The 15,560-nt window shown below is 49.2% G+C and overlaps 2 protein-coding genes across 2 annotated transcripts; one reads left to right on the top strand and one right to left on the bottom strand.

Annotated features, from left to right (window-relative positions):
- Positions 1-3,653: 3,653 nt before the first annotated feature.
- On the bottom strand, positions 3,654-10,557 carry PLAGL2 (PLAG1 like zinc finger 2). The gene is made up of 4 exons (XM_084218009.1): positions 10,491-10,557; positions 9,919-10,028; positions 8,133-8,521; positions 3,654-7,340 (listed from the first exon to the last, which is right to left on the bottom strand). Exons 3-4 carry the CDS (start codon positions 8,393-8,395, stop codon positions 6,119-6,121), a joined length of 1,485 nt encoding a protein of 494 aa, XP_084074135.1. The 5' UTR covers positions 8,396-8,521; positions 9,919-10,028; positions 10,491-10,557; the 3' UTR covers positions 3,654-6,118.
- Positions 10,558-10,597: 40 nt separating this feature from the next.
- Positions 10,598-15,502, top strand: POFUT1 (protein O-fucosyltransferase 1). Its single transcript, XM_084217917.1, has 7 exons — positions 10,598-10,781; positions 11,003-11,124; positions 11,237-11,419; positions 11,992-12,104; positions 12,719-12,911; positions 13,127-13,369; positions 13,803-15,502. Exons 1-7 carry the CDS (start codon positions 10,622-10,624, stop codon positions 13,989-13,991), a joined length of 1,203 nt encoding a protein of 400 aa, XP_084074043.1. The 5' UTR covers positions 10,598-10,621; the 3' UTR covers positions 13,992-15,502.
- Positions 15,503-15,560: the final 58 nt, after the last annotated feature.

Genomic DNA, 15,560 nt, shown 5'->3' on the forward strand with positions numbered 1-15,560 from the left:
TTGCAGGAGCTAATTTTAGCAATGAACCATACATTTCCTAATGGCACTTAATTACAATTTAAAAACCTTGTTTACAGCCCCCAAAACACTCCTTTAAAAGAGGTTATTCACTCTCTAAAAGTGCTAGAAAGTTTGTTTTTAGAAAACCGGTTGAGCTGTAACAATGGGAAGTTTCTGGCTTTGGCAGCTGTAGCTGCAGGGAGGGAGGTCAGGCACGGGGCCTGTCCAGAACCAGCACAAGAAGAGACAGTGTGAAAGAAGGGACACTGGCTTTCCCATCCCCTCCCATGGCTGATCCCAAACCCTTCACCTTCCAGTGGGATGTGTATAGGCTCCTGTGGGAGATGGCAGAGCTTGTGCTGGGAGAGGGTTCTTGGCATGACTTGTGGCTGCAAAGGCCACTCAGTAGCTTTTCTTCCAGCAGTAGTTTTGGAGCTTGGCTGCTCCCAGGGGTTCCACAGGTTCTTCTTTGTCTTTCTTGTAGCCACCCCAGGTCTCAAGAGTACATCAGCTGACAGCTCTGTGTTCTTCAATATCCTCATTCAAGGCAAACGCTGGTTCAAATGTTACAAAACAGTCTTTCTAAAAATTGCTCCTAGATATCAGGAATCACTAAAGTGGGAAAGCTCCACACAGCATCAAGGCTGAGGCACTCAGAAGGGTGAGGAGATCTCAAACTCCAGAAAGGCTTCTAGCAGAAGTTCAGGCTTCTGCACCCTGAAGTGGGTTCTGAGGGCTGTGAGCCAAGCTCGTGTTACCTTCTTGCAAGATACTGACCACAGAGGAGAAGGGCTGCAGGCAGGTCCCTGGCATGTTCACCTGGACACTCAGCCAGCCTGGCCTGTCCCAGGTGTTGGAGGCTGTCCCTGTCCTACAGGCTCTGAGCTGGCCCCAGTCCACTCAGTACATTCCATGCTAAGCTGGTTATCCCCTTGCACAGTAGTTCAAAACAAAGACACAAAAGCGAGGGATGGTTGGTTTGTAACAAGACACTTCAATGTTGAGGATTCTTCCCCCAGCTGAAGAGCTGACCTATTTATAGTAATAAAAAAATTAATTCCAAATTCCCTGGTTATCTTTTGCAATGCTTTTAACTTCCCTTGTCAGTGTGATCTGATCCAGAGAAGCTCCCTGTGTCATGTATACTCTATTTTCAGGCTGCTATTTAGGCACTGGTGGAAAGGACCACACAGAGTGAGGAAGGTGCTTCAACCACAAGCACAGAGTGAGGAAGGTGCTTCAGGCTCCTCCTGCAGCCCACCTTTGCACATGGAAATAAAATGCACTTTGAACAGGAAAGTCAAGCTCATCTCCTGCTGTGGGTGTGTGAGAAGGAGAATGTGATCTGTTTTCTGGTCTCATTTCTGAGCACCAGTTCTGGTTTTGCTCGACCTGTTTGCATGCTAGTGTGATTAGTGGTGTGTGGCCTGTGGGAAGATGTAGAGCTGGCTCCAGGTAGAGATTGCAGACTGTACCCCAGGAGAAAACTCCTTACCTGCAGCCACAAGAATAGCTGAAACGTGTAGGATTCCTAGGGGATCCCAGTTATTCACTAGAAGGAAATAAGTCCATCACTGGGAATAGCCAGAGGTGAGTCTAAATCTGAGTGAGTGGGAGTGTGGCATGGATTGTGCAGCAGGGACAACAGAACCTGAGAGGTGGTGGGGAACAGGAAGAGTGGTACTCCAAGGCAGCTGGAAATGGCATCTCCCTGGCAGCTTCCAGCTGCTTTCCAGGAGAGGCTCATTATAGCTGTAGTATGTTATGGTAAACAGGCATGGAAAGGGTGAGAGGTGCCAGAGCTGGGATTGGGGTGAAAAGAATCTGGGCTTCCCAGATCCAGCAGACCAGACTAAACCAAACCACCTTCTCCTACTGCACAGGGGTCAGCCAGGAGGGGATTCAGAGCTTCAGGTGGCAGCTCCCATCTCTAGGAACTGGGAAAAATATCAGAAGTTATGAAAAAGACACAAATTTTGGATGAGGATGGAAAACTGAAGTGGTTCTGTTCAAGTCATTCATCCACTTCACAGCTCAGTGGCAGAATAGCTCCAGGGCTTGGGCAGGCAATTAACTAAAAATAGTCACCTGAGGGAGAATTCAGTCAGCCTGACTAACTGGGATTAGAGGATAAGCAAGAAGGTAGGGTGATGGGAAGCACATCTTTGAAGATTTATTTGTGGAAATTTTAATTGCAGGCAGCAGAAAATGCCTCTGTGGGCTTGTTCTGTCCAGAGAGCAAAGGTGGTACAATGGTAGAGAAAGGAAAAGGGGATTTTTTCAGTAAACTGCAGGAAATCTTCCCAGCAGCTGCTGTTCACCTGCCAGCAAGGAAGGAATTAAAGAACAAAGAGCTGAGCTCAACAAAAGTACTGAAATCATCAATCTAGCAGAGGTGAAAAAAGGATTCCAGTTGAAGTGACACCATTTTTCAACACTGAGGCTAAAGAGCAGCAATGTTGTGAGACAGAGAACGGGGTCTGTCACAACATGGTGTGTGAGTATTCTGTCATGTGAAATTCAGTGGAAGCAAATGCAAGATAACATGTTGTTCCTTCCTACAAATGGATTTTGAGTGAGGTGTAATCCCAGGGGAAAAAGAATCTTCAGCCCTTCACAGGGTTCTGGTGATCTGAGCCTGGAAGGATGGGCAAGAGTTAACCCTCTGGTGCCAGGGAGTGGCTTGGCTCTTTGTTAGCTCTTATTTCTAGGGGATATTAGGTCCTTGGCTGAGAATCCAGAGTCTGATTTATAAGGGATGACAAGTTCATGTCCTGTCCTTTTACTAACTGGAGGTCTATGGGTTTCTATCTTAGTTGACTGCACTGTTCATACTACTTTGGACCCCCACCAAGCCAGCCCTTTATTTAATTAAACCCTCCTGAACAATTATGTGCTGTACTTGCTGCCCTTGAGCTCTGGTGCAATCCTCATGGTACAGGTGTGCCAGGAACAGAGGGATCACAGTGGAATGGTTTCCTGGGCTCTGCCTGCCTGACTCACAGCCATGTCCTGGACCTGCAGCTCCAAACTCGTGGTCCAAAACAAAAACTAAACCCAAACTCTTTCTGAGATGATTTTTTTATATCACATAACCAGCACAGTGGCTGCCACAAAGCCCTGTACATACACCACAGAAGAGACTGCAGGCTGTGCTGCAGCAATCCCCCTCACAGCATGCCAGAGTTACCCTTGTCCCTCACCTCCAGCTGCAGTAGCAGGAGCTTGGCTAAGATGATTTCCACTGACTTGCTACATATGTCCTAGTGGACTGGGATTCCAAAGTGCTGTAAGCTTGGATGCTCCAAGTATTTTCTTATAAACAGGTAAAAGTTTTTCACTGTAATTTGTTCTGTGAATTGCATATTTCAAATGGAATTATTCTCATTAGTTTTAGACTGACTGGTAAAATACCTTCAGATTACAAGCTGTTGTGGTAGAGGAACTTTGAATCCATTTTCCTGTGCAAACATCTGGAATCAGCTCCAGTGCTGTCTCTGACCATGCTGCCCTTGCTGGGTTAGATTTTCCTTGCATTGACAAAAGTTACTGCAGTTCTGCTTGTTAAAGTAGCTGTGGAAAGCAAATCACACATGCAAATCATAGCAAAATGAATTCCATTTATTCTTTGACAGACTACTGGTAGGAAAAAGATGCCTGGCTCTAAGTTTAGCTACCACTGCTAAAGGAATTCCAGTGATGACATCTGTTCAGAGTACAATGCAGGCAGGAAGCAAAAAAGCTGAATGTTCTGCAGTGGGAGAAGGTGTGTGATGGCATTGCATAAATCTGATAATCCTCACTGGCAGTGAGTGATCAGTTCTGACCATTTATTTCTCAAAAAATAATAATCCTCTCAACTGAAGACAGGGATAAGGCTTGCATATAATTGATAACAGTGTGAAACTCTTTAACTTGCAAAGAGCAAAGCAATAGAAGACAGGCCTGAGGTATTCAATGCTGGTAAACAGACTGGCTGCAATGCCCTGTTTACCTTTGCTAGGTTAGAGAACAAGAAGGCACTCGTTGGACTTGGAAAGGCAACATTTTCCAGTGGAGAAAAGGAAAAAGTACTGCATTCAACTCGGGGAGATCATTGCCACAGGATATTGCTGAGGTAAATAAATCTTATATTACATTTTGATACAAAAGTCTTATTTGCAGCATTGCTGGCTAACCTAAAACAACCGATCTATGTTCTGGAGAATCAATGGATTGCTAAAGAGTCATTCTGGGAAGAATTACTAAGCTAAATTAAAAATAAAATTCTGGAGTAAAATGGAAGGGGGACAAGCCTGTGACCAAAAGAGGCACAGCTGATGTCACACAGTGGGATCATGGCTCAGCAGGAAGGAATCTGCATCAACTGAGGTGGATGTGCTCTGGGGAGACAAGGGAGGACAGCATCTGGCTTCACCCAAGGAGCTGAGATAACAGAGTAGAGGTAGATTTTGCATATCCTAGATTTATGGAGAACAATATTGACAGATTTCCTGGTTTATATTGGCCTACAATGGTTCCTCCATGCTGAGGTATGAAGATCTGCCCGTCCATAGTCACAAACATGCACCAGTGCAGAGTGACCTCCGTATGTCCCCATCTGCAGTATAAGTGCCCAGGAGAACAGGAGCAGGAGACAATACAGGTGCTAAATGACACCAGCAGCTGGCTGCCTCTTCCCAATATAACCCTTCCACCCTGGTAGGTAGACAGCCCATGGAAGAGTTGAAGAGGTAGGGCAGGGAGCAAGGGAAGCAGGACTTTAACTTCAGGAGGCAAGGCTTGAGCAGGAGAGAACAAAAAACGCCAGTGCAACCAAATCCAAAGTGAAAAGTTGACTGCAGGCCCCAAACCTCAGCATTTGTTAGAACTATTGGTGTTGGGAGAAGTGCTTCAAATACACTGACAGTGTGTACATGAAGCTGGGATCAATTTTTCCCTGATTCTTGCATGTTATCACCATTGAGGTTAAAATATACCTTTGAGACTCCTTCCTGGATAAGCCAAAAAGGGTGCTGACCTCAAAAAGTGGTTAAAAAAACCCCTAACCCCAGAAACTCATACTCTGTTCCTCATCACAAGGGAAGCTATGGAGCAGGGCCTGCAGCCTGTTCTCACCCACGCCTGGTACGCCAGTGCTCGATCTCCTGAGCTCCTCACCCAGCTCTCTCACGTGCTTTGGTTTCCAGATCTGTTTGCCTGGGGGAGATATTTCAAAGGGCTCTGTCCATACACCACACACCAAGCTAAGCTGTGAGAGCTGCTCCATCCCCTTCACTCGGGACAGCCAGCAAGAAAAGGCAGGAAGCTGCTGCCTACAGGGGCAGAGGCTGAAGTGGTCCAAAAGCAGTGTATTTCCCCATGGGGGAAGAACATGATAAGTGAAGAGAAATCAGTGCAACCTGACTTCGTTGTGTAAACAGTGTTCTAGCTACACCAGACATGAACCCAGTGTATTCTGGTGCCTCCTATTTTTGCAATGGCAGAAACAGATTTGTGTTGTGTAAACAATGTTCACCATAACGAGTTTATCCTAACAGCTCCAAAGAGGCGACGTTGAATTCACTATGTAAACGGGCTTGTTGCTTAACACTGATGTGGAGTAAGCTGTGTTGGGTGATGGGATGAGAGGTAGCAGGGAAGGACAGCCTCTTCCCCATTGGCTTCATACAGAGTGGTATCATGACTTCTTCTCCATGTGGAGTTGTTGGCTGGTTTGCCAGAATTGCAGTGTGTGGTAACATGAAATGGAAGCTGGACTCTTCAAAAGTTTAGCCCAGGATGAAAGAGTCTCAACTCCTTCTGAGGGACAGTCCCTTCCCAGAGAGGAATACAGCTCCAGCATTCTCAGGGAAGGTCAGTGCTAAGCGCGGCTCCTGATTCACAGATTAAAAATTAGATAAAATATATCCAGTCTATCAGCTGAAATCTTTCTGCTGTACAGGACTGGGACTTGCACGGGTTCCAGTCTACAAGTGCTCCCTCCGAGATCAGAAACCTCCTGTCTGACCCAGCTCTGCCAGAGCTTTCACACCCCCAAGGAAGGAAGAGTTGTGCGTTTTTAAGGCTCTCCACAAAAGGGTGACTGAAAGATCTGTTCTCCAGTGCTATTTCCAGCTTATTGGAATGCCTGGTGGAACCGTGGCAGCGTGGTTGTGCTCAAGCTGGAGGTGAAGACGGGGGGCAACGAATGAAGGGGCCCAAAGTTCAGCGAGGCCCCGGCTCCGGGAGACTCTTGAGGTTGATGTTGCAAAGTGGTGAGCAGTGGCTGCGCCTCCCCCTGCGAGTAGCCCATGACCAATCCCCCCGACGAGACAGGTGGATTGCAAGGAGGAAGGTTTAGGGGAAGGAAGCCAAGAAGATGAGAAAAGTCCATGTTAGCAGCACAGAGAGCCTCTGAGAGGTTAGCAGGGCTCTTGGAAAGCAAAGCCTCATCCAGGGCAGGTGGCTGAGGCGAAGAGGACTGAGGATCACCAGATGAGAGAGACAGACTGCCAGGGAAGTCTGACAAAAAGCTGTCCACCTCTACTTTGGGTAGTTTCTCAGGCAAATATGAGGTAGATCCAAGCTGATACTTTGGAGGAGGTTGCGGTGGGGAGGAGATGGGAGAAGAAGACTCCAGAGGATAGCTCATTCCCATAGGAAGAGAATTAGGAACCAAAGAATGGGGCATCCCTGAGCTTGGCATGGTTTGGAGATGTGTGCTGTACATGCCCACGGGCAGCATGCCAGGGAAGCTCTTACTACCCATCATGTCTCTGGATGCCATACACAGGACAGGACTCAGCTCTTCCTTCACTGCCACAGAGGAGCTGCAGCTGAGCAGACCCAACATGTCCACTGGCTCCGTCTTAATCTTCAGCAGTTCCTGGGAGTGGCTTTTCTTCATGTGCCTGGTCAGGTGGTCTTTCCTCCCAAACCTCTGAGCACAGTACTGGCACAGGAAGTCCTTCCGCCCCGTGTGCACCACCAGGTGCCTGCGCACGTCCTTGCGGGTGTAGAAGCGCCGATCGCAGTGGTCACACGGATGCTTCTTCTCCTTTGCCCCGCCAGAAGCCCGCCTGGAATGGGCTTTGAGGTGCTCCAGCAGGACCTGGGTGCTCTCAAAGGTCTGGAGGCACACCTTGCAGCTGAGGTCACCGCTGGCAGCCGCATGCATGGCCAGGTGTCGCCTGAAGCCCAGTTTGGTGTTGTAGTTCTTGCCGCACTCGGGACAGTGCAGAGCCTCCTTGTTGGGATCGTGGGTCTGCAGGTGGTTCCGAAGGTGATCCTTCCTGTGGAACATCTTCTCGCAGTACATGCACTGGTGGGGCTTCTGAGCAGAGTGCGTGGCCATATGCCTTAGGGAAGAAAAGCAGGAAAGGTCAGACAAACATCCAGCCCCTGAGGGAACACAAGCTAGTTTTCCAAAATTTTCCTTGTGTCCTACACTTTACACCACAAAAATCCCAGATGGCATTTTATCTCCATTAAACAAGGAGCACAGGAGCACAACGCTTCAGGCAAAACCTACAGTCTGTCCCAGCAGCTGTCTCTCCTCAGCTTCTGCTCTCTGCTGAGGCTGCCAAAGAAAACCTCCCTAGTTTGTGACACTAGGTGAGAACACTTTATCAGGAGGGCCAGGCTGTGCCCAAGTCTGCTGACAGCCACTGTGGTCTGATTTCACCTTGGTATCTCACACTCTCCCCCACTGTGGTTCACTTGGTTTCAAGTTCTCAGCCATCTCTGTTTAACTATTTTGTGTTGTACTTCATAAATGGGAACTCTACTTCTCCATACTGGAGCAACAGCTGCCATGGAATTATCCCTGTGGTTAGAAGCAGGATTTATGAATACAAACGCTGTTCTTGCTTTTCATTTTGCTTTTCAATCTGTGAACTTCACTTTCTGTTTCTATTTCTCCTCAGTGAAACATAAAACAGCTTGAGCTCAGGATACAGCATTAGCTGAAGTTCTCTGGAAGGCACCTAAAGAGATGCCAAGTATGGTAATGTCTGGGACTCAACTGCTTTGCAAGGTAAAAGGGCATTTCCCCTCCTCCAGCTTCTCAGAAATTCAAGCAAAGACACACGAGGGAGGGGGTTTCCCCTCTCTCCTGGCACTGCTGGGCAGAGGCACTTGCAGATACCTACCTGTAGAGCTTGTACTTGGAGGCAAAGGCCTTGCCACAGTGCAGCTGGGGGCAGTTGTAGGGCCTCTGCTCCGAATGGGAAAGTGTGTGAGTTCTCAGCTTGTCCACGTGAGGGAAGGAGGGCTCCGATAGTTCACACTGGCATTTTCCCTGACTTTCGGTTTCTTCACCTCTTGGTCTGGGGACTACTTTCCAGCCTGTCTCTTCCTCCTCCTGCTTTGCATCTTGAATCCAGTTGGGAACACTGGGGAAAAATGCCGTCATGGCAGGTCTAGTAGAACATGGCCATGTCAAGCAGAACTCAAGCCTGTGGGCTGTGATGTTGTCCTGGTGCCGTTTTCTGTTGGAGCCCCCTGTGACCAAACTGCTTTAATAGCAAAACTTCTTCATCTGAAATCAAAAAAAGGCTGGTGTTAATTCACTGCAACCTTCACCCACGTACACAGTGAACATGTGAAGATGTGTGTTCCCAGTCATGGCAACCTCCAATCAATAATATTTTTCTGTCTCTTCCCCCTTAACCTGTTACCTGAATAAAATTATGTTAAACTTTTTCTGAATTGCATTTTTTGCCACTATTAAGAGCCAGTGTTACGTGTTGGATGTATTTTCTCCTGAAATATCATAAAGGGTGTCTATTTGTAGCTCTAAATACCTTTCCTTGTGTCTCTTGCGGATCACTTCTCATCCCATTTTTTTATATTCATACTTGCTCTTGGTCTCTGCCTACATGGAATTCCCTCTCAGAGATTCTCAGAGTTCTCTCGTATTTTCTTTTCCCATCCTTTCTGCTACCAACCTGGTGCAATGGGCAAAACAATCTCCAGAACAAATCAATCTGAACAGGGCTGAGGAAGAAAACTCTCAATTATCATCAACATCACACCTTTTTCTGGAAGGCAACGGATGCTGCTCCTCTTCAGGGTGGGATTACTCACTGTATTTTCACTTTTCGACTGTGAGGCAGATTCTGCCTCTCTGGATCAGCAAGTTTTCTACTGTAATGAGCAATTTTTAACTCTTTTTTTTTTTCTTTGACACTCTCATCCATTAATAATGGAAGCTCAAACTGTTTCCTGTTCAAAAAAAATACACCTCCTGTAAGCTCTTCTGGCTTTCACTTTGATGAGGCTCTACATAAATCTCTCTTAGCAGGTTGTTCTTGAGTTGTGTGTTAGTTTTTTACAGGGTTCTACTGCCAGCTCGACTGGTAAACGGTCAGCTGAAATAAAACCAACCTCTTTCACTCAATTTGGCTGCCTGAGAAACCCTACTTAAAATAGCATCAAACCCCCACTCCATGATTGCTTCAGAGGAGGAACTTCCTGCTGCACATCAACACAAGTGCGAGTTGTGGGCAGGATGTGCAACTGCGAGGGAACAAACCAACCCCCAAGAAAGTGCTCAAGGAACGTTATAAAGAGCTGAAATGACAATTACTGTGACTGCACCATCACTTCAAATAGCATGGATGGTTCCCTCAGGGTGGAAAACACTGGGAAACAGCATGACTCCAAGAAAATATATCACTGTGAGCTTTGGGAATGCCTGTTGAAAATAAAACTTGGTTTTGTGCAGGCTAAATCTACGTGGTCAGAGCAGAACAATAAAGGAACAGAACTGCTGAGGTGCCACTTTGGGACAAACCAGCATGATGTGACAGCTGCTCTGACCCCTCAGGGTGCAGGAGGCCTGTGGTTCAGAGCAATCTGTCTTACTGGGTGCTAAACACGTGACTATTTCACCTCTCTATGAAGTATGTCCCAGAAAAGATGAGTATTCTCTACCTCTTGCTCCAGAGCTGTGCAGGTGTCCCGAGAGTCTCCACCACTTTCACCAGGGAACTGGTCCTTTCCCTCCGAAAAAGCCTGGCCATCTGGGCCAGTTTCAAAGCTACCTGGAAGAAGACAAGAGTTTGAATTTTGGTGTGTTTAACAGTAAGGTGCATAAACGATCACACTGGAATTTTAGGGAATTCAGAAGTGCTGTTGCAACCGCCTTGCAAACGGCGGAGGTGCCGGGGGGGGGGGGGGGGGGGGTGCCCGCGAGGGGCAACTCGCTCCTCCCTCCGGCACCTCCGCCGCTTGCCTCGGAAGCCAACCGGGAGACCCCCACCCCCGGGAGCGCTCCGTGGACAATGCAGCCCCGGTGGAGCGGAATCACACATCCCACCCCCGCCCCGCAGCCCCGAGGGGAGGGAGGCGGGCCCGGCCTACGCCCCCCCCCTCCGCCCCGCATCCTCCTCCTCCTCACACGCCCCCCTGTCCCCTGAGGGGACCCCGCCACCGAGGGGAGGGTACGGCCGTGCCACCGCCCCTTGCTGCGGTGCCGCCCCCCTCCCTCGCCCCCCCGCGCTCACCCCGTTCCCCCGGGCCCCGCCAAGCGCGGCTCCGCTCCCGGCCCCGGCGGCGCCATTGCGCGGGGCCTTGTGGGAGTGACGTCACGGCTCGGTGGTGGCCGCCAGAGCGGCGCGCCGCAGGGCATGCCGGGATGGTGGCGCCGGGCTCTGGCCGCCGACGAACTGCCATGGCGGTGCCGCCGGCTCCGCTGCTCCTCGTCCTCCTCCTGCTCCTCCCGGTGATGGCGGCGGGAGACGGCGCGGCACCCGCCTGGGACGAGGCCGGGTACCTACTCTACTGTCCCTGCATGGGTGAGGCTTTCCCGGTGCAGACCCCCTATGCATCTCCCGGTTGCATCCCCCGCTGCAGAGCCCGGTGCTGCAGAGCCCGGTGCTGCAGAGCCCGGTTCATCCCCCAGCGCGGTCCGCGCTCCGTGCCCCGCTGCATCCCCCGCTCCGTGCCCCGCTGCATCCCCCGCTCCGTGCCCGGTCCGTCCCCGGTGCGGTCCCCGCCTGAGCCCCGTCTCCCGCAGGCCGCTTCGGTAACCAAGCCGAGCACTTCCTGGGAGCCCTGGCCTTCGCCCGCGCCCTCAACCGGACCCTGGCCGTGCCGCCCTGGATCGAGTACCGGCACCACCGCCCGCCCTACACCAACGTGAGCCTCGGCGGGCGCGGGAGGGGGCGGCGGGCAGGGCTGGGAGCTCTCCGGGGATGAGCTGCGGGCCCCGGGTGACTGGACCCCGGCTCACGGCTCTGCTCCCCGGCAGCTGCACGTCCCCTACTCGGAGCACTTCAGGCTGGAGCCGCTGCGGCGGTACCACCGCGTGATCAGCCTGGAGCGGTTCATGGAGCAGCTGGCGCCCCGGCACTGGCCGCCCGGCAGCAGGGTGGCGTATTGCTTCGAGGCTGCTGCCCAGAGAAGCGCGGACAAAAGCACGTGTCCCATGAAGGTGAGCTCCTCCTCAGCCCCGCGGGCACGGCTTTATTCCAAAGGCTACGGCTGACTCATTCGGGTTGCCATTGATTCGCAAATTTAGGAGTTCCCCGCCGCAAATCGGTCTGTGTGGCGTTGCTTTCAGCACTTGTGGAGTGGCGTGCTGTGCCATCATCAGTTTTCTTTGTCTACAAGTGCTTGGGGATCAGGGACACAGTCTGTGCAAGTTGATTTTATCACCTCAGATTTAACTGTGACTGTAGCTTATCTCCTGCTCTCTGTTTCCCAGCTGGTGTTAAAGCAACTTCTCTTAACTACAAGTTTGAAAGCTGTGGTGTCCTTGTTCTTTAAGACAACCTTCTCAGTGAACTTCCCTGTATACTCTGGGTGGCAAAGATTGAAGCTAAATATATAAATGTATAAATATATAAATTTGCTGTCTCCTTCCTGTGGGGCTGGTGTGTCAAACAGGCTATTCCAGCTGCTTCCATCCTGGAGCAGGCTCCTACTTTGCGCCTCAAGATCTTGCTAGGTCCACCTTTCAGGCTTTATGGGTGCACTAAATGAACACTTACCTTTTATTTGCAGGATGGAAATCCGTTTGGTCCCTTCTGGGATCAGTTCCAAGTGGATTTTGATAAGTCTGAGCTCTTCAAGGGAATTTCCTTCAGTCCTGCATACAAGGACCATTGGATCCGAAGGTAGCAAGAAGATGCAAGAGTGCTGGCAGGTCCCTGTGGGCATTTAGAGTCACTCATGAAAGCAGCTGTGACTGTGTATTGTGACTTTACATTTTCAGAGAGAGATTGAAGTGGTTAGTTAGTAATATAGTTAAAAATATTAATGCTTTTTCCATTAAATATTTGCTGAGCACTTCATGTGGGCATTATTTTAGGTATGAACTCTGTTAGGCTGATTGATTCTGAGCCAGCAATATTTAATTTATTAAGTATTTATTAAATATGTAATTAATTGTCAAAAATAATTTGGTTCTCATTTGGGGATTATGAACTGTATTTTGCTGCTGTTTGGGTGACAGAATTGGTCTAGTCTGAGGTGAAAATGTAACATCCTATTGCTTGGTAGCTCCTCGATGCATGTTTGAAGTTCTTCTCTTATTGTCTATCAGATAAGAGGTCTGAGGTAAAATACAGCCCCTGAAATCTCTTCAGTTCAGATGGCAAACCAGATAAAATTATCTCAGTTTGGAGCAATAAATGCTGCATATTTTGGGGCATTCCTGGTTTCTGCTCTAACCTTCACAGCAGCCTTTGTGCAGGTCACGTTTCAGCCTGCTGGGTTTGGTTTTCTGTAGGTTTCCAGCCTCTGAGCACCCTGTTCTCGCCTTACCTGGAGCTCCAGCCCAGTTTCCTGTCCTGGAGGAGCACCGGCCCCTGCAGAAGTACATGGAGTGGTCGGATGCAATGGTGGAGAAGGGAGAAGCCTACATCCAGTCCCTGCTGCTCCGGCCCTACGTGGGAATTCACCTGAGGATCGGCTCCGACTGGGTACGGCACAGTGGGGTGTGGGCAAAGCTGCTCAAAAAGGAGCCGTGCTGGCACGGCCACCTGATCCCTGCTGGCATCCAGGAGCTCCCTGTGTGTTAGCAGTGGTGCTGGGATTCTTTCAGACAGGCAGAGGTGGGGAACGTGGTGGTGTTTTCTCATTTGAGTGCGGTACTTGGAAAACAAAATTCTGTGATTCTCTTTTCCTCTTCCAATAGAAAAATGCCTGCAACATGTTAAAGGATGGGACAGCTGGGCCACACTTCATGGCTTCACCACAGTGTGTGGGCTACGACCGCAGTGCTGCAGTGCCTCTCACCATGGACATGTGCCTGCCAGACCTCCGAGAGATCAAACGGGCTCTCAAGCTCTGGGTGGCAAAGATTGAAGCTAAATCTATTTATATTGCTACTGATTCTGAGCCCTACACAACAGAAATACAGCAGTTCTTCCAGGAAAAGGTGAGTCTTCCAGAAACCTCTTCTGGCAGGAGTGCTTGGATAAAAACCTTCCTTGGCTTCTGGCCCGAGGCTGTCATGGATATCAGACAGGCAGTTGTGGAATAGGTTATTCACAGCCAAATATTGGCATCTCAAAATGAATTTGGCTCATAGCAATAAAAATTATCCTCTAAAATTCTTTTTCTTTTCCGGGAGATTGAAGAGCACTGTCTGGCATGGTAGTAAATATTTCCATGAAAAGAGTTTAAATTAAATAAACCTAAGTGATTTTCAGAAGTGCTCTGACATTGATCTAATCATAAATGAGTTATAGGGCAGCGAAAGACAAAACTCACTCTCTTTCTGTTGTGTATTCCATTTCTAACATTATGCCAAGACATTGGATTGTGATAATAGCTGACTGGATTCATCTGCTCTCCTCGTTTCTCTGCAGCTCAAGGTTGTCAGCTTGCAGCCAGAAGTGCCTCAGATTGATTTGTACATCCTTGGCCAGTCCGACCACTTCATCGGGAACTGTGTCTCTTCCTTCACTGCCTTTGTGAAAAGAGAACGTGACATCCATGGGAAACCCTCCTCATTTTTTGGCATGGACCACCCACCGAGGCTGCGGGATGAGTTCTGATCAGAGGAGGAGGAGGAGGCTCCCTGGTTCCAGGGCTCTGAGCTGGGTCCTTGGTGCTGCAGCATTCCCTGTGGGCAGTCATTGCTGGGCTGTGGGAGAGTTCCTGTACTCCAGTGCTCCTCACAGTCCCTTCCAGACTGTTCTGTCTGATCTCTCCTGGGTTTCCAGTGTGAGCTCACATAGAAATTTAAATCACGTGGTTTATGGGAAACTGTAAACTATGTATAGTTTTTTAAGATGTAGCTTTTATAGTTCTCCATTCTCACTACTTGGGATTCACCATCAATCATGATGAAGCAGCTGCTCAGATTTCTTCCTCTTTTCTTTCCCTGTTAATTCTTAACTCTCACCTGGAGGTGTTTTGAAGCTTCATGTCCAAAACTGACCATAATTGGTTCTCTTTGAGTGTAAGACTTCTGTCAGGCATATCAGGTTCCCTGGAAAGGGCATGAAAGGTGAAGCTCAGGACTGAAAAAGCTCTGGGGTTTATCAAGGACCACAGTTGTCTTACCAGACCTGTGTCACCACAGTGCCTCAGTGTCCCTTCTCCTGTCCAAAGAGATTCCATACCCTGTGCTGTGGGGCCCTGGATCTCTTTGGTGGTGCTGGAGGAGTGCAGTGGGACTTGGTGTGACATGGCAGCTGCCTGTTCAGCCTCTCTGCATCAGCCTGGGGCAAGGTGTGTGCAGGACATGAGAGGAGATCTGTCACAGCCAGGCCAGAACTGGAGATTGAGCTCGTAGCTTTGTAGCTGATGTCAGTGAGGTCTGTGGTAAAAGAGAAACTTAAAATAGCTGTAGTGGGGTTATATATGTCATACCTGGGTCTATGGTATTGTTTTGTTTTTGTACTTTATGAGATAACCCCTCTGAGAGCATTACCCTTGTCTGGGGCAGCTCCCAGTAGAGGTAACTCTGGAAAATTATTCATTGATGGGGAAGCAACAGCCCAAACCTCTCTGTTTGCCCTGGTGTGGTTTGATGCTGGTAACACTGCTCATCCCAACATGGTGAGACTCAACTTGAACAATGCCTTGTGGTGCTTCTGTGACTTCATTTTCTGGTCCAAAGACGGAGTACAGAACGGTTCATTTTTCAGAAGTGTCTCTTGGGTGAGTCTGTGGTACCAGAGCTGCTGCCTCCAGTGCACTGCTGCAGGCCAGGCAAGGCTGTTATGAGCAGTTAACTCCAAATGTCTCCCTTTATGGTGGTCTTTTCTGAGCTTTGAAGGCCTTTGAGGGCTCAGCTAAATGAGAAGGTCCCCCAGGTGTCAAGGTGGCAAAAACTCATCTCTTGTTTCCTCAGGGCTGGCTTCAAAAATCATGGGATTTGGGGGAAAATGATCCGTTTTAGGGCCTTTGAAAGCTGGGCTTTTGAAGACTGAACCTCCTTGTGTCATACAGTTTACTGTTATTGGGTGATGCCCTTGGGGCTGCCTTGCCTTGCTGTGGAGCAGGGGAAGCCTTTCCCCGCACTGTTGGGAAGGCAAAGTATTAAAACAAAATGTTGGGATGGGGTGTTTCTTTTCTGTTTTTTTTAAATAAGGTATTTTTTGTACTAATAAAAACTT

Source organism: Fringilla coelebs (genome assembly GCF_963513975.1).
Source record: "Fringilla coelebs genome assembly, chromosome: 18".
Taxonomy (NCBI): domain Eukaryota; kingdom Metazoa; phylum Chordata; class Aves; order Passeriformes; family Fringillidae; genus Fringilla; species Fringilla coelebs.

Bases quoted from the DNA above. Each gene is read 5' to 3' on its own strand.
- PLAGL2 (XM_084218009.1), bottom strand. From the start codon at position 8,395: ATGACGGCATTTTTCCCCAGTGTTCCCAACTGGATTCAAGATGCAAAG. The intron at 7,341-8,132 runs GTAGGTATCTGC...TTCTTCCCTAAG, and splicing joins TCCAAGTACAAGCTCTACAG to GCATATGGCCACGCACTCTG.
- POFUT1 (XM_084217917.1), top strand. From the start codon at position 10,622: ATGGTGGCGCCGGGCTCTGGCCGCCGACGAACTGCCATGGCGGTGCCG. The intron at 10,782-11,002 runs GTGAGGCTTTCC...CGTCTCCCGCAG, and splicing joins ACTCTACTGTCCCTGCATGG to GCCGCTTCGGTAACCAAGCC. The intron at 11,125-11,236 runs GTGAGCCTCGGC...GCTCCCCGGCAG, and splicing joins ACCGCCCGCCCTACACCAAC to CTGCACGTCCCCTACTCGGA.